The sequence below is a fragment of the Dendrobates tinctorius genome, unplaced genomic scaffold (genome assembly GCF_039654945.1).
Source record: "Dendrobates tinctorius isolate UK_male_01 unplaced genomic scaffold, ASM3965494v1 ptg000028l, whole genome shotgun sequence".
Lineage (NCBI taxonomy): Eukaryota > Metazoa > Chordata > Amphibia > Anura > Dendrobatidae > Dendrobates > Dendrobates tinctorius.
This window is the reverse complement of record NW_027361696.1, coordinates 58030561-58052211: the sequence shown is the minus strand read 5'-3', so window position 1 is coordinate 58052211 and position 21651 is coordinate 58030561. Positions and strand designations below refer to the sequence as shown.

General features: G+C 42.4%; 1 protein-coding gene across 3 annotated transcripts in view; it reads right to left on the bottom strand.

Annotated features, from left to right (window-relative positions):
* The window catches only part of LOC141085429 (cell adhesion molecule CEACAM8-like), a 191576-nt gene that overhangs the window by 120552 nt on the left and 49373 nt on the right, over positions 1-21651 (bottom strand). For all 3 annotated transcript variants that reach the window (XM_073570788.1, XM_073570789.1, XM_073570790.1), the window contains exon 4: positions 16323-16589. In XM_073570788.1, the coding sequence (XP_073426889.1) occupies positions 16323-16589 (267 nt within the window). The remainder of the gene's footprint in view (positions 1-16322; positions 16590-21651) is intronic.

Genomic DNA, 21651 nt, shown 5'->3' with positions numbered 1-21651 from the left:
AGGATTTTGTTCAAAAAAGTGCCACACTGCACTCTTCCTACTTTGGCAGACATTTTGCGGCCTAGCACGCTGTGATCTTTTGACCCTCTGGACAAGCTGTCCAGCAACTCTTTTGATTTTTGGAACCTGTCTTTGGAGTGCTCCGGGCCTGCCAGATAACAGCTGTTGCGATGTCGATGTCTGCTGTGGATGCTCCTCATCTGAGCTATTGGAAGCAGCACCCTCTTCCCCCAATGGATGCCAATCTGGGTCAACAACTGGGTCATCCATCACCTCCTCTTCAATGTCATGTGCACCTTCCTCTGTGTCACCGTGTATGGTGGTATAGTGTGCGGGAAGGGGCACCTGAGTCTCATCAGGGTCAGAATCTGGCTCTGTACACGAACGGAACATGTCCTCGACTTATCCTTACAGAGTGACACACAGATAGCTTCACTGTGGCTGTGATAACAGCCGTTACGCGGTACTGTGTGAGGAGTGTGCACCGCTGTATGGTGTGAAAAAATGCACGCTCAGTACCTCACCAGGACAAAAAAAAAAATTGGGATTGCTTTTAAAAAAGCAGTTTGCAGAGCAGTGGGTAAACAGCAATGCAGCCATCAGGAAGCCTTAGAAGGCAGCCTAACAACCAACACCGCTGATCCAGCAAAATATAGCCTCCACTTGCACTGCACACACAGTGACTGGTGTGTTGTACTGGCAAAATCGCTAGCAGCAGAAGCAGCTTTTGGTGTCTTCTTCCCTGCCTAACGCTCTCCCTACAAAATCATCAGCTGCAGCAGCTCTCCCTATTCTGAGATCAGCATGAGTAACATGGCGGTCGGCGGCACGCCCTTTTATAGCCCCTGTGACGCCCACCAAAGCAAGCCAATCACTTGCATGCCCTTCTGAAAGATGGTGATGACCCCTGCCTATGTCATCACGTTGCCCACAGTGTCCGTGGATCCTGATTGGCTGAAAAAGAGCGCAAAACAAACTTTTGAAACGCAACTTTGGCGCTTAAGTCGCCGACCTCGTGGCCGACCTCATCCTAGGGTCGGGTTTCGTTTCATGAAACCCGACTTTTGAAATTTTTCGACCCGTTTCGCTCAACTCTAGTCACCAGTTACAACTGGACGGAAGTTGTTACAACCCGGAAGCTGCTTAGCGCATTTATTATTATAGATACACACACACACACACACATACAGTATATAGTATGTGTGCAGTATATTGTGAATTATATGTATAAACTCTATATGTATGTGAGCATACTTTATATACTGTATATAACCTGAATGTTTTTGTGTGTATATACCTTAAATTTGTCCTTGTAAACACAGTATGTGTCTGTATATGGTTAAAACAATATGTGGCGTATGTTTCTATATTTATAAAGATAATATGTGTACATGTTTAGTGTATATCTGTGTGTATGTGCTGCATATATAGTTTTGTAACTTTAGTGTCGCCATAATGGGGATCAGCAGTTTATGTCTAAATTAATGCCTGTGTTTTACATTAGGGCATGTTCACACTGTCTTTCTTTACTGCGCCCGGTGGGATCTGTCTGAATCCTGTATAGAGCCATAGATTGCAATGACAGGAATGAAGGTCACATGAATCCCACATGTGATGCTTTTTTTTCTGAACATGCTTATGTGTTCCAACAGCCACAGAAAAGTGGACACTTTTAGACGAAAAAACACAAACAGACTCTGAGGGTATGAGCGGTCAGTAATCACTGCAGGTCAGAAGCTGCGTACTTGTGCAGTGTCCAGATGTTACAGCATAGTGGATGGGATATCAAGAAATGTGTCCACAGACACCCACGACTCACCCGCAGAGAAGGACATGCGGCGCGTCTTTCCAGACCACAGCATGTCTATTTTACTTGCGGAGATGCGATAAATCTCACACGTACAATGTATTGGACGCAGTGAATCCTCACCGTTCAGTGACCACAGAGCAATCACCTGCGTTCAGTATCCGGCAGCGGACATGTGCTGCATCCAAAGTGCTGCCAATTCCTGATCGTGTGCACCCGGCCTAAGAAAATAAATCAGTCAATTTCAGAAAAAAAAAACCATTCATTTGACCTCTGCGGGTGTCAGTGCCGCCTGTGGCGCTGTCAGGGATTTATGTGAATCCTATTTTAGGGGGATTCAGGCAGAGCCCCCGGACGCACTGCAGAAGCGCAGTGTGAACAGGGATTAATATACTATTGTGTGGAATGGTGCCGTCTACTATACTATTCCGCGCTGTCCCAGTGCAGCGGCCAGACACAGACAGCTTCCAGACACAGACAGCCGCCAGACACGGACACCAGGTACAAGACACTTTTTTTTATATAAATCTGTTGCTGTCGTCTTTCAGTGTTTCTGCTGCATTTTTTTCCCTATTCTAATGAACGGGACCCAAAAATGCAAGTGAAAAGGCTGCAAAAACACAGAATATTTCCTGCCAACACTGTAGATCAATCCACAGGAAAGATGGTGCATGTGAACAGTGTCTACAGGGGTTTTCTGACAATGTAAAAATAATTAATGAAAATAACTTGGCACTCAACTGAATGATCCTTTCCACATGAAGTTTTTATTTTTTTATATATTTTTATGCAGTCCTAGAAAGACGTTTCGGCCCACAATCGGCCTTCGTCAGTCTGCCGACTGCTATCAAGATGTAATAACCCGGTATCAAATCAAGAATTCATATAGATATCTGCTTTAAGAAATAAATCTATATTGTGCCTCCTATTAGTTGAAGAAATGTACTGGTAATTGAGTATATGTACAAAAAGGGTGTATATAAATCCCATTTGAGGATATTGTTGATAATGGCCTGTTTGGGCTGTTGCTATGGGGCACAATTGAGGACAGAGTCCATGTGAGTCAAGTAGGAAGAGGTGTCGGCGTGCCGGGCTAGACGCGGTTTACCCCGCTCGTCTGAATGCCCAAACAGGCCATTATCAACAATATCCTCAAATGGGATTTATATACACCCTTTTTGTACATATACTCACTTACCAGTACATTTCTTCAACTATCATAGGAGGCACAATATAGATTTATTTCTTAAAGCAGATATCTATATGAATTCTTGATTTGATACCGGGTTATTACATCTTGATAGCAGTTGGCAGACTGACGAAGGCCGATTGTGGGCCGAAACGTCTTTCTAGGACTGCATAAAAATATATAAAAAAATAAAAACTTCATGTGCAAAGGATCATTCAGTTGAGTGCCAAGTTATTTTCATTATTCACTTCGGTCTGGGTAACCTACTTGTGCACCTTGTGGTAGTGCCACGCTATACTTGACACAATGTAAAAATAATTAGCGTGAAATAAATAACCCGCGGCTCCAGCACTGATGCTCTGGGGGGTCTCAGCCAGTTTCAATACTGGGCTGCAGGGGTCTTGTGGCTTCACCTTATATTATAGCAGCAAAGTGAATAATAACCTTCAGGTACCCTGAACCATCGGCCACGGAGCCAGAGGGGACTAAGCAGAGTAGTTTGGGGGGACATGTAGGACTTTTTTTATCACTTTTTATTCTGCTGTTTGTGTGATAGGATGTAGAAAAAGATGGCAATTCTGGTAATGTTTTCTGTTATGTGACTGTACAGCCCTGTTCACACAACCGGGTATCATGTTTTTCACGGATGCCACATGTCCCCTATTTGACCTACGGTGCTGGTCTCTTGTCCGTGTTTTCCCAGCAGCACAGATGACAAGGGCCAATACAATTCTATGGGTCCGTATAAACATGCTGCCCGTGTGCCGTACATGTGCCGTCCGTGTTTACCATGGAAAGTTTATGAGAAGCTTTGTAATTTCATTTCCAGTATCCATACTGGAAAAACTGATGGCACAGACGACACACTGATTGAAAACGCTGGTGACACCGATATCGGTGTAACATGTACGTGTTTTATATGGACATGTGAAGGGGGCCTAACAGTGTTGTTGATCGAGTATTTTAGGATTGGGGGCCCCACTTTGAATTTTGCCCAGGGCCCCATTTTGTCTAAGATCGGCCCTGATGCACATAGATACACACACTCAGACACACACACATATACCGTACAAACATATACCTTACATGCTGTGGCAGGTCATCTCACTCAGCTGCTCCCTGAGATAGACACAGGAACACTTGATATTAAAGTCTCTGGGTGGTATATTGCTTTATAAACCGCAAAGTGATAACACATAAAAGCCTTTCTGGCACAAAAGGAAATAAAAAATCCATACAAAAATTGTTCCCCAGCGTAGCTGCAGCCCTCTGGGACACAGCACACTTCAGATCCCACTGTCGCTTGAGTCTGGAGACTTCCTTCCTCCAAACATACAGCAGACAGAAAAAAACACAGTAGCTGAACATTTAACTCTACCAACCACACCCTTGAGATGGCAGTATGGTGAGTAGGCGTCCCACCCTTTCTCACATACTCACCAAAAACCCAGGCCTTGTAATGGCTGGTTAACCCCTTTAGCAAAAAGCATGCTGGAGATAAACTTATGGGTTTCAGATCACGGAAGATAGAAATCTTCGTGATACATATCTCCCCTCACATACAGTGCCAGTGACCCTGTCAAACACATACACAGATACACATCCATATACAGCTCTGGTAAAAATTAAGATGGGCAGTCCATTCTCTAGACCTGAACCCCATTGAAAACCTCTGGAATGTAATCAAGAGGAAGAAGGATAGTCACAAGCCGTCAAACAAAGAAGAACTGCTTACATTTTTGCGACAGAAGCAGTGTGAAAGACTGATGGCAAACATGCCAAGACGCATGAAAGCTGTGATTAAAAATCATGGTTATTCCACAAAATATTGATTTCTGAACTCTTCCTGAGTTAAAACATTAGTATTGTTGTTTATAAATCATTATGAACTTGTTTTCTTTGCATTATTTGAAGTCTGAAAGCACAGTGGCTTTTTTTTTAATTTTGACCATTTCTCCTTTTCTAAAAGAAAAACTAAATTTATGGCTTGAAAATTTGGAGACATGTAGTCAGAAGTTTGTAGACTATAAGAACAATTTACATTTTACTCAAAAATATACATACAGTACAGACCAAAAGTTTGGACACACCTTCTCATTCAAAGAGATTTCTTTATTTTCATGACTATGAAAATTGTAGATTCACTTTGAAGGCATCAAAACTATGAAATAACACATGTGGAATTATATAATTAACAAAAAGTGTGAAACAACTGAAAATATGTCTTATATTCTAGGTTCTTCAAAGTAGCCACCTTTTGCTTTAATTACTGCTTTGCACACTCTTGGCATTCTCTTGATGAGCTTCAAGAGGTAGTCACCGGAAATGGTCTTCCAACAGTCTTGAAGGAATTCCCAGAGATGCTTAACACTTGTTGGCCCTTTTGCCTTCACTCTGTGGTCCAGCTCACCCCAAACCATCTCGATTGGGTTCAGGTCTGGTGACTGTGGAGGCCAGGTCATCTGGCGTAGCACCCCATCACTCTCCTTCTTGGTCAAATAGCCCTTACACAGCCTGGAGGTGTGTTTGGGATCATTGGCCTCTGAAAAATAAATGATGGTCCAACTAAACGCAAACCGGATGGAATAGCATGCCGCTGCAAGATGCTGTGGTAGCCATGCTGGTTCAGTATTCCTTCAATTTTGAATAAATCCCCAACAGTGTCACCAGCAAAGCACCCCCACACCAGAGACCATACTCACCCCCTCCTGGCACATCTCTGCAGCCCCTGCTTCTCCCTCTGTCCTTTGCTTCCTGCGTTCAGTGGTCGCGTGGTACCGCTCATTAAACTTCATGAATATGAGCATATTTATGAGCTTAATGAGAGGTACCACGTGACCAGCTGAATGCTGGAAGCAGAAGATGGATGGAGAAGCAGGGGCTGCCGCTGCAGAGAAGACCGTGCGCCTGGAAGAGGTGAGTATGACGGGGGCAGAGCAATATTCACCTGTCCCCTTTCCATCACCCTGCACCTCTGTGTCTCCGGGTCCTCCTGCTGTGATGGCAGAAGGCGCGATGACGTAGTCAGTGCGCGCCCTCTGCTGAAAGTCACTGCAGAGACCCGGGAGCCACAGCGGTGCACGGCGATGGAACAGGGACTGGTAAATATTGCCGGTGTCGGGGGCTCAGGACACCGGCATCTGGCCCCCAGCGACGGAGAAGTGACTATGTCATTTTTTTTATTGCAGCAGCAGCAAATAAGGGGTATTTATGGAGCATCTTATGGGGAAGCATTAACCCTTGTGCAGCAGCATATGGGGGTATTTATGTAGCATCTTATGGGGCAGCATTAACCCTTGTGCAGCAGCATATAGGGGGTATTTATGGAGCATCTTACGGTGCAGCATTAACCCTTGTGCAGCAGCATATGGGGGTATTTATGGAGCGTCTTACGGGGCAGCATTATCCCTTGTGCAGCATATGGGGGTATTTTTGGAGCATCTTATGGGGCAGCATGCATTAACCCTTGTGTAGCAGCATATGGGGGCATTTATGGAGCATCTTACTAGTCAGCATTAGACCTTGTACAGCAGCATATGCGGGTGTTTTTGGAGCATCTTATGGGGTAGCAATAACCCTTATGCAGCAGCATATGGGGGTATTTATGTAGCATCTTACGGGGCAGCATTAACCCTTGTCCAGCAGCAAATAAGGGGTATTTATGGAGTATCTTATGGGGCAGCATTAACTCTTGTGCAGCAGCATATGGGGGTATATATGGAGCATCTTACGGGGCAGCAATAACCCTTGTGCAGCAGCATATGGGGTATTTATGGAGCATCTTATGGGGCAGCATTAACCCTTGTGTAGCAGCATATGGGGGGTATTTATGGTGCATCTTATGGGGCAGTATTAACCCTTGTGCAGCAGCATATGGGGGTATTTATGGAGCATCTTATGGGGAAGCATTTACGCTTGTGCAGCAGCATATGAGGGGTATCTATGTAGCATCTTATGGGGCAGCATTAACCCTTGTGCAGCAGCAAATGGGGGGTATATATGGAGCATTTTATGGGCCAGCATTAACCCTTGTGCAGCAGCATATGGGGGTATTTATGGAGCATCTTCTTGGGCCAGCATTAACCCTTGTGCAGCAACGCATTGGTGGTTTTATCGATGGGGCATCTTCTTGGATCACCATTAACCATAGGCTTATACATGAGTCAATAAGTTTTCCCAGTTTTTTGTGGCAAAATTAGGGGGGTCGGCTTATAGACGGGTCAGCTTATACATTAGTATATACAGTAATTATATAATTCCACATGTGTTAATTCATAGTTTTGATGCCTTCAGAGTGAATCTACAATTTTCAAAGTCATGAAAATAAGGGAAACTCTTTGAATGAGAAGGTGTGTCCAAATTTTTGGTCTATACTGTATAAAGAGAAATATCAAACACTGAACATTTGGAAATGGTGTCTTAATTTTTGCCAGAGCTGTATATATAATCACAGATAGATGCACACACATATACTGTACATATGTAAGAGGATGACATTTGAAGTCTTTCTTCCTTCCCTTCCTCTGATTGTATTCCGGTCGTTAATGTTTACAAATATGTCTATGATAAATGCCTGGGGTACTGCTACATAGAAAATATGTATTATTGCTCATCTTTCATGGTATTGCCACATGTATGTATTACCATTTTGTAGAAAGCTGTAATATATTGCCTTGCGCTCTTGTGTTATATTATTGCATAATATAATGTGTCTGTTGTGCATGTACAGTTAGGGTACGTTAGTATATCCTTTTTAGGGACATTAGAGGAGGGCACTTTCAGTATATAGTTCCTATAGACACGGGTAAGCGTAGTTCTGTTGAGGGCCACTAGATGGGAGCATACTAGTGGGCCTGATAGGTTTAGCTAATATAATGGTTATAGATTGTTAATTGTAGGAGGGGCTGCAGGGTAGTATGAAGAAAGGTGGTTAGGAAGTTAGGTCAGACAGAGCAAGGGTGCCCTAGTGTCCACATGGGCTATAGGCCCAGACAGCTTGGCAGTCCCATAACATTTAAGCACTGCAACCCACGTTACCCATGGCCACTGTGAGTCATAGCAGTGGGCCAGTGCAGGAAAGGAAGAATGTGGTGACTTATCACCTGGACAGATGCTTTTAGGCAGGAATCGGTTGGACAGCTGAGGTGAAGGAAATTGGAGCTTCGGCGAGATTGGTACAGATGGGCCGGATGCTTTACCAGAAGCAACCAAACTTGATGGCAGATGATTTCGAGTCTGGGGCGAAACAGGCAGAAGGAATTGTCATCATGACGAGGTCAGACCAGGAAGGAACTGGAGAGCAGTCTAGGACAGTATGGTCTGGATGTGTACTGCACAGAAGTGACAGCCAGAAAGGGAAAGATGAGGAAACAAGTAAATATCTAGATGCACCAACTGTGGATGTAACTGTGAAGTACTCAGTAAAGAAAGCATTAAAGTTAATTTGGACTGTGCCTCCATTGCTAGGGGTCGCCTGGAAGCGGGACTGTTATCGCCTCGGAAGTGACCAAAGGAAGCTGAAACTGGAAATGCAGGTATGCAGAAGAGTACATTTTTCTATAGGGGAAGAACTGGACATGGATATAGCAGTTATTCAGTTCATGACTACAGTCATGTCCCTCCCTTACACATACATACACACACATTTACATATACACACATAGATACATATACAAGCACACACATATACACATATGTACATATACAAACACACATGTACTAATCCATGATATCAGGTGTTCAGATGAGCCCTGGAGGAGGTCAGCCACATAGTTCAGAGATCAGCTGGAGAGGGCTCCATAACCCACTGTGATCATGCTGTCCCATGATGTATGCCTGAGAAGTTTTAAAGGGAATCTGTCACCGGAAGTTGGCGGCCTATGTAAATGGCCTGTTTCCGGTCCAATGCGCTGTGTTTCTCTTTTTTCTCCACCCCATCCGTGGCCCCTGTCCGCGATCTTTTCCGGAATTCTAGTAGTTCTACTCCATAGTTCACGCGTGCGCAAAGCAATCTTGCTTCACGCACGCACAGTATGCTTTGCCCAATTGCAGGCAAAGCCGAAAATCATTACTGCGCATGCGCTGGTACACTATGTCCCGGAAGTATTTCGCTGATTCCTCCGTTTCTGCTCTGGCACCTGAGTAGCGGCATGCTTTTATTGCGACGCATCACTTTTGGTGCTGCTTTATAAGAGAGCTATTGTATCGGGATAATTTTGGAATAGGTTTTAATCACTCCTTCCTGAGAGCATTGTTTGGGACAGTCAGCTATTTAACCTTCTGAAACTCTGACTCTCAGTGCCAGTCAATAGTGTTACTGTCTTGGTAGTTACTGCTGTGCTCCTTGTTTATTCTCATTATTAGCATTTTTTTCCCCTCAGCTTGACTTTTGACTACCCACCTGCTTTACAATTTTGTCCCTGACATGACCTCTTGACATTGACCTGGCTTGGCGACACTTATTGCCTCTGGTTCACACCTCCAGATGGCATCCCTTTATTGGCAGCAATCTATTGGATCCCATTATGAGACCAGATGACTGTACAGGGGCTAAAGGGTAACGAGAATGTGGAAACCACAAAAATGCGACCATAGATCCATATTGATAAAATTACAAATTTTCTTTATTAAATTATGGACAAGACAAGACAAAAATGCCCCCTGAGGAAGGAGCTTACCGCTCCGAAACGCGCGTCGGGGAGACGAGCGTACCACCTGGTCATCCTGAGGCTTCATTGAGGTAATGTGTCTGGGGTTTTTTAACCTCTTGAGGGCGGGTTATTTGCCTGTTGGTGCAGTATAGATATTATCTGCTGTACCATCTTCTCCCTCTCTCCTCTTTTTTTTTTTACACTTGTAAGCCGTGTTTTACATGGCCCGAGGGTAGCAGCATTAATTTCTTGTTAACCCTCTTTTCTACCTCTTTGGGATAAGCTGCTCTTTGTATGGAGTAGTCAAATAATATATATTAACCCGTTCACATGCTAGCTCAGATTGACTGTGGCAGTTTTTGCTCGTGTCAGCATTTACACTATTGCACTTTGTGATTGTTCTTCGCATATGTTCCCTATTTTTGTCTTGTCTTGTCCATAATTTAATAAAGAAAATTTGTAATTTTATCAATATGGATCTATGGTCGCATTTTTGTGGTTTCCACATTCTCGTTGTACATACCAGCGATTGATCCTAGTTTGTCCACTCAGAGCGACACCTATATGGAGAGATATGTAATACATTCAGGATGCAGCTCTGTATCATTGCTGTTATAAAGGGGCTAAAGGGTGAAGATTGAGGCTCCTCCGGAATGACTTGTGCCAAATATATCCAATAGCCTTTTTGAAATTTTTCCTCTGGCTTTTGAGACACCTTGCTTTCTAAAGAGACTTTTACATGTGGTTTAGTCTGCATCCTAATGGCCAGAAGATACATGTGCTGAAGTAATGGGTGCCTGGGTGAAGGATGTGAAAACAGCTGTCACTCCTAGGTGGTGCCAATGCGTGGAGTCTTCACATTGACGCAGAAAATGTTAGCCTCTTTAGATAAAAAGGGCACGGGTTGGTACACCACCTGCTCAGGGGGTTTGTCTGTAGTAATAGAGTTTCTCTCTTTCATTAATAATGTTTTATTGTAATTCATTGAATATGGTGTAATCTTTCGAACCCTAAAAGTATTGGTGCGGGACAGGAATTTCTGCTCTGCCAAATAAAGTAGATAAAGGGTACAGCAAATTCCCTTTTTGTAATTGGTGGGTGGTGCTTAATTTATAAAGGTCAGGATTTCATATTGGACGGTTAAAGGGAATATGTTAGCAGGATCAACCCTCTTAATCCATCTATATGGGCACGCAGGTCATAGGAAGCTGAATAAAATGATACCTTGATAATTGTGATCCAATGTTTCATTCCAGAGATATCCATGTTTTTCTTTATATGTAAATGAGCAGTTAAGATCTATGGGCCGAACATAGATCTCCATAAGAATCTACCTCCAGAGCTTGTTTTAAATAAAAAGGAGCATTACCCATGTGAGACATGTAACTAACGCAGGACAGTAGAAATTACCTTTGTCTCCTTACAAACACATTTGCTGCAGCTCTCACAGCTCTGCTGTATTGCAACACTGGCTGCCCGTGAGATTGAAACTGAAGCACTGAGAGAACACCCTGCAGATGTGTCAGTTATAATCATACACAGCTCAGCAATGAGATCAGAGCAGACTGTCAGTCATTACATGTCTCACACTACTAATACCTCCTTTCATTTAAAATAAGTTCTGGAGGAAGATTCTCAGGTAGATCTACATTCGGCTCATAGATCTTAACAGCTCGTTTACATATTAAGAAGAATGTGGATTTCTATGGAATAAGACATCAGATCGCAGATAGCAGATAGCAAGGTGTTTTTTTATTCAGCTTCCTATGACCTACATGCCCATATAGACATCTCAGGGGAAGAGTCCGGAGGAGAGAATTTGCATATTCCCAGTGCCTTCTGGGATAAGTGAAGAGTCTCCGCGAGCTCAACGATCACTGGATTTTGGCCGTTGCAGCTGAAAAGAGGAAATCGGTAAACCGCGCGCCAATATTTAGGCTCATTTTGGCTCATTTTTCATTGCTTTGAAATAACAATATGGAAGAGGCCAGGAGCCATTTGGTGAGCTGCATTTCTTGCTATATGTTCACAGACTTACCAGTGGAAAAGCCAAACTTCACATGCCACAAATGCAAGCTTGTGTCCCTGTTGGAGGAAAAGTTGCAAAATCTCAACAAGAGGTTAGCTACATTAAAAATCATTAGGGAAGGTGAAGAGTTCTTAGACAGAGCAGAATTATCTCTTCATGTTACAAAAAGAGAAGAAATTCGAAGTGCACCTGAAGAAACAGAGGAATGGAAACATGTGACCCAGAGAAGCAGGAGGATCAGGATGCAGTCAGCGCCCATACTGCTAAGGAACCAGTACCAGGCTCTTATGCAGGAGAACGATGAAGAACTACATCAGGATAAGACTTTGCCCACAAACAGCAACCTTGTACGCCCTCAGAGTCCTCCTGGATGGAGAAAGAAAAATGTTGTGAAGAAGAAACGAAGAGTGGTGGTCATGGGGGATTCCCTGTTGAGAGGAACAGAGGCCGCTATCTGCAGACTGGATATAACTTCAAGAGAAATGTGCTGTCTTCCAGGTGAAAAATTAAAGATGTGTCTGACAGGATATCAGGACTCTTCAGACCTACAGATGACTACCCATTCCTGCTAATACATGTGGGGACAAATGACAAAGCAAGAAACAACCTGGAAACCATCTGCAGTGACTTTGAAAACTTAGGAAAGAAAGTGAAAGAACTGGGAGCTCAGATGGTCTTCTCTTCCATCCTCCCAGTGGATGGCCATGGAACAAGGAGGTGGAATAAGATTCTGCAGGTGAACAACTGGCTACGTCGATGGTGCCGTCAGCAAGGATTTGGATTTCTGGATCATGGAGTGAATTACCTATACGATGGACTACTTGCTAGAGATGGGGTGCACCTTACGAAGACTGGAAAACATGTATTTGGAAGTCGCCTTGCTACACTCATCAGGAGAGCTTTAAACTAGAACAATGTGGGAAGGAAAGCAAAAGACCAGAAAAAGCCATACACCTGACAAATGCTATTGAGAACTCTGCTATTAGAAGTGGAAAGGAAGAACAAAGACAAAAGAATCTAAATAATAAAAATATTGGATAAAGAGAAACCAATCACAAACTAAAATGTTTCTATACTAATGCACAAAGCATGGGCAACAAACAAGGTGAATTGGAACTACTAACACAGGAAAAGAAATATGATGTCATTGGAATCACAGAAACTTGGTGGGACAATACACATGATTGAAATACAAGGATAGAAGGATACAACTTATTTGCTAGAAACAGACTTGATAAACGAGGAGGAGGTGTCGCATTGTATGTTAGAAACGCGTATATCTGCACAGAGATTGAAGCTTCAGAGACTGGGAGTTCTGTGGAAACTGTTTGGGTAAGAATACAAGGACAGAACAATGGAAAGGACACCATTGTAGGCATTTACTACAGGCCGCCTGTGCAAGCTGAAGATATGGATGAATTCTTTATGCATCAAATGGCCAAGTTCTCCAAAAAATATGACATAGTTGTCATGGGAGATTTCAACTATCCTGATAGTTGTTGGGAGTCTCTCTCAGGCAAAACTAAAAGGTCAAGGAAATTCTTACCCTTTCTTGCTGACAACTTTATCTTCCAAAAGGTAGGGGAGAAAATAAGGGGATCTGCTACCTAGGATCTAATCCTTTTAAACAGGGAGGAAATGGCTGAAGAGGTAAAAGTGGCTGGGACCCTAGGAGGTAGCGACCATGCTATTTTAGAATTCTGGATAACTAGAGGAGGAAAACCTGTGAAGACTGAGACATCAAGGTTAGATTTCAGAAAGGCAGATTTTAAGGGATTCAGAAAGAGAATTGGAGGGATCCAATGGCTGGATATCCTTAAGGACAAAAATGTCCAGGAAGGATGGGAAATCATGAAAAATGAAATTCTCAAAGCACAATTGTTAACAATTCCGAAAAGAGGGAAGAATAGGAAGCATTTAAGGAAACCAGGATGGATGAATACAGAACTTAAGCACATGCTAAAAAGAAAGAAATGTTTATAAAATGGAAAGAGGGAGGCATATCTAAAGAAGAATATAATGCTGTCTGCAGAACTTGCAGGGCACAAATCAGATTACTAAAGCTGACAATGAATTGCTTGCAAGAGACGTCAAAAGCAATAATAAAGGATTTTGGGGATATGTCAAAAGTAAAGGAAAAGTCAAAGATTCTATAGGATTTTTACAGGATGAAAATGATGAAATGGTAAGACAGGATGTTGAGAAGGCCGAACTTTTAAACTCCTATTTTGCATCTGTTTTCTCTCAGAAAGGAAATGTAACATCAACTGTTATTCACTGTTCTATTAAGGGAATAGAAGAATCCAAGATATCTATAAACAGAAAGATAGTGAGGAAACACTTAGCTAACCTAAATGAATTCAATTCTCCAGGTCCAGATGAATTACACCCCAGAGTACTGAAGGAGATAGCAGAAGAAATTTTTGAACCCCTCTCCATAATCTTTGAAAATTCTTGGAGAACAGAAGTCCCAGAAGACTGGAGAAGAGCAAATGTTGTTCCTATCTTCAAAAAGGGGAAGAAGGTGGACCCAGGCAACTATAGGCCGGTGAGTCTGACTTATATACCTGGAAAGATCTTTGAACAAATTATTAAACAACATGCATGTCAGTACCTGGATAAGAATGAAGTGATTAAACAGAGTCAGTATGGGTTTGTAGCTAATAAGTCATGTCAGACTAACTTAATTTCCTTCTATGACAGAATCACTGATTGGGTGGATCAGGGAAATGCTGTAGATATAGTATATCTTGACTTCAGCAAAGCATTTGACAAAGTATCTCATACAATCCTTATTGAAAAAATGGCTAAGTATGGAATGTACAAGGCAATTGTTAGATGGATTAATAACTGGCTTAGTGATCGGACCCAAAGAGTGGCCGTAAATAGCTGCACATCCAGTTGGAAGAATGTCTTAAGTGGGGTACCACAGGGCTCTGTCCTGGGCCCTGTATTGTTCAACATCTTTATCAACAATTTAGATGAAGGCATTGAGGGTAAACTGATTAAATTTGCTGATGACACAAAGCTAGGAGGGATAGCTAATACTGAAGAAGAAAAAGAGGATTCAAAAAGATATAAATAAACTGGAGAAGTGGGCAGCAACTAACAGAATGGTTTTTAACAGGGAAAAATGCAAAGTACTACATCTGGGCAATAAAAATGAAAACAGCATACACAGAATGGGAGGAATAGGGCTAAGCAACAGCACATGTGAAAAAGACTTGGGTATACTAATACATCACAGACTGAATATGAGTCAACAGTGTGATGCAGCAGCAAAAAAGGCAAATGCAATTCTAGGATGTATTAACAGAAGCATACAGTCTAGATCACGTGAAGTCATTATTGTCCTCTACTCCTCTTTGGTCAGACTTCATCTGGAATACTGTGTCCAGTTTTGGGTGCCACATTTTAAAAAAGACATCAAACAAACTGGAGCAAGGTCAGAAAAGAGCGACCAGAATGGTGACCGGTCTGCAAACCCTGTCTTATGAGGAAAGGTTGCAGGATTTGGGAATGTTTAGCTTGCAGAAGAGAAGACTGAGAGGAGACTTAATAGCTGTCTACAAATATCTCAAGGGCTGTCTCATTGTAGAAAGATCATCTTTATTCTCATATGCACAAGGAAAGACTAGAAGCAATGGGATGAAACTGAATGGGAGGAGACACAGATTAGATGTTAGAAAAAACTGTTTGACAGTTAGAGTGATCAATGAGTGGAACTGGCTGCCACGAGAGGTTGTGAGTTCTCCTTCAATAGAAGTCTTCAAACAGAGGCTGGACAGACATCTGTCTGGGATGATTTAGCGAATCCTGCTTTGAGCAGGGGGTTGGACCAGATGGCCCAGGAGGCCCCTTCCAACTCTACAATTCTATGATTCTATGAAATAACAGATTCCATTTTGAAACCATATTGGCATAATGCTGGACATATTATCTTTTGAGAAATTGATGAAATATAAGTCTATTATTATAGGTGCAAAAATTAACTGACATCTGTCTGGACAGTTAAAATAGCAGAATCATAAAATTAAAATTATTTTCTTTGCAGCTATCACATCACATGGTATAACTCAGCCAATCAGGAGAAACTAAAGCAGCCTGTATGAAAGCAGAGGCAAGGAATTCAGCAGCCACTTTGTGGTGAAACTGTAGTGAAAAGATATTGCAGCTCCAAGCTTAGCCATAGAGATGGGGAGTAAAAGCCATAAATGTGTGACAGCAAAGCCGTGGAGATTAGTGTATGTGGAAAAGGCTGATGGGTACCACTGGTTATACCATTCGTTTACCCATAGTTAGATACATTGAAGTCACTTAGGCATTACTGATTTTATATTCAAGAGCTGAAAAGTGGTTGGAAACAGTCTTAATAGTCCTTATACAAGTCTTTTCAGTTTAATTTGAGATTTCTGAGAACTTTTTGTTATGATTGGGGCTGGTGATTTTGAATTTTAAAAGATTTGTTCATCTCTAGTTAGGAGTTGTATGCAGCTATCACTTGCATCTCTGTAGCTCTTCAAGCAAGAATTTGATAGAGACCCTGCTCCATAGTAAAGTGGGACCTACAATACACCCTTGTTTGTCTTAAAGGGATGCTACAAAGTCTATAATGATCAAACTTGTACAAATATTCTGGTTACTCACAGACCACAGTAACTGTATACGGATCACTGACATCATTACTGGCAATATTCTGAGCTTCACACCGATATTCTCCTGAGTCTTCTCTTTTTATACTGGAGAACATGAGGGTCCTGTTGTCTTCAGATAACTTTGTTTCCGAGGAGATGTTGGCAGCTTTTTTGGTCCAGCTTATAGTCGTATCATTTGAGGTGTTACATGTTAAGGTGAATGGATCACTTTCCTTAGGTTGTTTGATGGATGCTATGATTTTAGGTTTAGTGACCGGATCTGTATATTAAGAAATATAGAAGACAGTTATAGAATTTCCTATTTAGATCAAGATTGGAATGTAAATAAAAAAAAGGAAAAGCAATAATAGAATTCTGAGTTAAACATGACCTTTTCAAGCAAAATTTTCGTGTTGAACAGGACACACTGAAATGGGCGCTACAGAGCAGAATAAAACATTTTTTTTTTATTTTGCCACTCTGTTGCGGAGATATCAGCAATCAACTTATTTGCCACTTAAACAGTTAACTTTCTTTTAAGTCAATGGAGCATTTAAAGAACGATTTCACTGGGGGACTTGCGCTCTCTCTGATGTGGACCAATCATAAACAGATATTAACACATTGGAGAAATAAGAACATAGCCCCACAAACAGTCTGCTCTCCTCAATGCAGAGTGATGACGTGCTGGAGCACAACAGATCGGAGTGTGATTAACTGACAGCTTTTAACTTTTATGTCTAGCCATCAGTTGAATCCCATTGCAAGCACTTTTAGTAGCTCTACTCTCATAGTGCTGGCAGCTCTGCCAATCATTAATAGAGAGTCACATAAAAGGGGGAAAAGAACACACTATAGATTAGAACAGCCTCAGTGTGAGACATAATGATAGTCTTCTCTCCTCAGTGCAGAGCGATTACATGTGCATAGCTAAGATGAGTGTGATTAACAGCTTTCAAATTTTATCTCCAGCAGTCATTGTGGACAGTACATTGTGGCGCCCCTGAGGGTTCAGTCGCCACAGAGGTACTGCACCTCCTCCAGAGGTGTGGTATCCCACTCTCAGGTAAGGAGGGGGCACTACCCAGGCAACACCTCACCACTCCAGTCAGGGGGCACCTGGGCGCACCCTATGGGAGGATGGCCTCATCCCAGTCTGTAGGGGGTTACTAGGTAGAGGGTGTGGGTGGAGAGAGTAGAAATGTCAGGGAAACTAGAGGGGAGCAGCTAATTAGGAGGGAAAGTGTGTAGTCTGGTTTAATTAAGATTATTAACCCCCTCCTGACATCTGATGTACTATCCCATCCACGGTACCCGGGCCCCTATGACCGGGATGGGATAGTACGTTATCGCGATCAGCGGCGCTCACGGGGGGGGGGCGCCGCTGATCGCAGCCGGGTGTCAGCTGATACCCGGCACTATGTGTCTGGGGCGGTCACGGACCACCCCAGCATGTTAACCCCGGCACACTGCGATCAAACATGATCGCAGTGTACCGGAGGATCAGGGAAGCATCGACAGGGAGGGGGCTCCCTCCGTGCGTCCCTGAGACCACCAGCGCAGCGCGATGTGCTGTGCTGCTCTGGGGGCCTCCTTCCCTGCAGGTCCCCGGATCCAATATAGCCACAGGGGCCTTCGGGGGCCTGCAGGGAGGCAACTTCCTCAGTGCCTACAGAGTGCAGACATGAGGAAGCCTTGTACAGCGCCTGTCAGATCGCTGATCTGACACAGCGCTGTGTGACGTGTCAGATCAGCGATCAGACACATGACAGTGATGTCCCCCCTGGGACAATGTAAAAAAAAAAAAAAGTCTAAAAATAATCTATAAAAAAAAAAAAATCGCTAAATAAATAAAAAAAAATTCCCCAATAAATTCATTTTTTGGAAATAAAAAAAAAACAATATAAGAACACATATTTAGTATCACCGCGTCCGTAACAATCCGCCCTATAAAACTGTCCCATTAGTTGACCCCTGTAGCAAACCCCTTAAAAAATAAAAAAACAAACAAAGCAAAAACAATGCTTTATTATCATACCACCAAACAAAAAGTGCAATAACGCGCGATCAAAAAGGTACTGCTGAAAATTTCATCTTGTCCCTCAAAAAACGAGCCGCCATACAGCGTCATAAGTGAAAAAATAAAAAAGTTATAGGTCGCAGAATAAAGCGATTCAAAAATAATTATTTTTTATATAAAATAGTTTTCATTACATAAAAAGCGCCAAAACATAAAAAAAGACATAAATGAGGTATCGCTGTAATTGTACTGACCCGAAGAATAAAACCGCTTTATCAATTTTATCGCACGCGGAACGGTGTAAACGCACCCCCCCAAAAGAAATTCTTGAAATGCTGATTTTTGTTCATTCTGCGTCCCAAAAATGGGAATAAAAAGCGATAAAAAAGTCACATGCCCGAAAATGGTACCAATAAAAACATCAACTCATCCCGCAAAAAATAAGACCTCACATGATTCGGTGGGTCAAAATATGGAAAAATTATAGCTCTCAATATGTGGTGATGCATAAACTATTTTTACAATAAAAAGCGTCTTTTAGCGTGTGACAGCTGCCAAACATAAAAACCGCCAAAAATAGTAAATCAAACCCCCCATTATCACCCCCTTAGTTAGGGAAAAATAATAAAATTAAAAAAAATGTATTTATTTCCATTTTCCCTTTAGGGTTAGGGCAAGGGTTAGGGCTATGGTTACGACTAGGGTTAAGGCTGAGATTAGGGTTAGGGGTGTGTTGGGGTTAGGGTTGGAGTTAGAATTGGGGGGTTTCCAATGTTTAGGCACATAAGGTGCTCTCCAAACGCAACATGGAGTCTGATCTCAATTCCAGCCAATTCTGCGTTGAAAAGGTCAAATGGTGCTCCTTCCCTTCCAAGCTCTGCCATGCACCCAAACAGTGTTTTACCCCCACATATGGGGTACCAACCTACTCAGGACAAATTGGAAAACAACTTTTGGGATCCAATTTCTCCTGTTACCCTTAGGAAAATAAAAAAAATGGGGGCAAAAATATAATTTTTGTGGAAAAAAATATGACTTTTTATTTTCACGCCCGGGCGTTATAAACTTCTTCGAAGTACTTGGGGGTTCAAAGTGCTCACCACTAGAGTTGAGCGATACCGTCCGATACTTCAAAGTATCGTATCGGATGGTATCGGCCGATCTTTAAAAAAAGTATCGGTATCGCCGATTCCGATACCGGAAGTCCCATTCAAGTCTATGGGACTTCCGGTATCGGAATAAGAAAAACCCTTTCCTGCCCTTGTACAGCCTCTCTGGGGTCTGTACGGGCCTTTCGGGGGGCTGTGCCGGCCTGCCAGGGGGTCTGTGCAGGCTCCGGTGGTCTGTGCCGGCCTGCCGGTGGTCTGTGCAGGCTCCGGGGGGCTGTGCCGGCCTGCCGGGGGGCTGTGCCGGCCTGCCGGGGGGCTGTGCAGGCTCCGGGGGGCTGTGCCGGCCTGCCGGGGGGCTGTGCCGGCCTGCCGGGGGGCTGTGCAGGCTCCGGGGGTCTGTGCAGGCATCGTCCGATGGGACTACAAGTCCCATCGGGCGATGCCTGCTACCATGACAGTGATTGACACATTAGCCAATGATGGGACAGTAGTAGTCCCATCATCCGGCTAATGTGTTAAATGTAAAAAAAAAAAAAAAAAAAAAAAAATTACATGCTACATACATACAACATGCATACTACATACATGCTACATTCATACTACATACTACATACATGCAACATACATACTACATATATACTACATGCATGCTACATACATACTGCATGCTACATACATACCACATATATACTACATACATACTACATGCATGCTACATGCTACATACATAACACATATATACTACATGCATGCTACATACATACTACATGCTACATACTACATATATACTACATGCATGCTACATACTACATGCTACATACATACTACATGCATGCTACATACATACTACATACATACTACATATATACTACATGCATGCTACATACATACTACATGCTACATACTACATGCATGCTACATACATACTACATGCTACATACTACATATATACTACATGCATGCTACATACATACTACATATATACTACATGCATGCTACATACTACATGCTACATACATACTACATATATACTACATTCATACTACATACTACATATATACTACATACATACTACATACATACTACATGCATGCTACATACATACTACATGCATGCTACATACATACCACATACATACTACATGCTACATACATACCACATATATACTACATACATACAATACATTCATACAATACATACATAGACATACAGTACATATAACATAGAGTAACATACTTACCAATACTTGTCACATTGTTCCCCGAAGCCATTGTCTATTCCGGGATAAATATTAACATAACAAACCACAAAAATACTCACCCACGATCCGAAGCAGTCCACGAGTGTGTCCCACGACGATCTTGGGTAGAGAACTGCAGCATCAGATGATGCTGCCGTTCTCTACGGGCTGCAGGAATCCAATGACGGAAGGTAGGTATCCTTCCGCACTGTATTCCTCCGCCACTTAAAAAAAAAAAAGTCCCTAGTCTCACTTTATGCCATTGCTGTGTGGGAAATTCCCACACAGCAATGGCATAAAGTGAGACTAGGGACTTTTTTTTTTTAAGTGGCGGAGGAATACAGTGCGGAAGGATACCTACCTTCCGTCATTGGATTCCTACAGCCCGTAGAGAACGGCAGCATCATCTGATGCTGCAGTTCTCTACCCAAGATCGTCGTGGGACACACTCGTGGACTGCTTCGGATCGTGGGTGAGTATTTTTGTGGTTTGTTATGTTAATATTTATCCCGGAATAGACAATGGCTTCGGGGAACAATGTGACAAGTATTGGTAAGTATGTTACTCTATGTTATATGTACTGTATGTCTATGTATGTATTGTATGAATGTATTGTATGTATGTAGTATATATGTGGTATGTATGTAGCATGTAGTATGTATGTGGTATGTATGTAGCATGCATGTAGTATGTATGTAGCATGCATGTAGCATGCATGTAGCATGCATGTAGTATGTATGTAGTATGTATGTAGTATGTATGTAGCATGTATGTAGCATGCAGTATGTATGTAGTATATATGTAGTATGTATGTAGTATATATGTAGTATGTATGTAGCATGCATGTAGTATATATGTAGTATGTATGTAGCATGCATGTAGTATGTATGTAGCATGTAGTATATATGTAGCATGCAGCATGTATGTAGTATGTATGTAGTATATATGTAGTATGCATGTAGTATGTATGTAG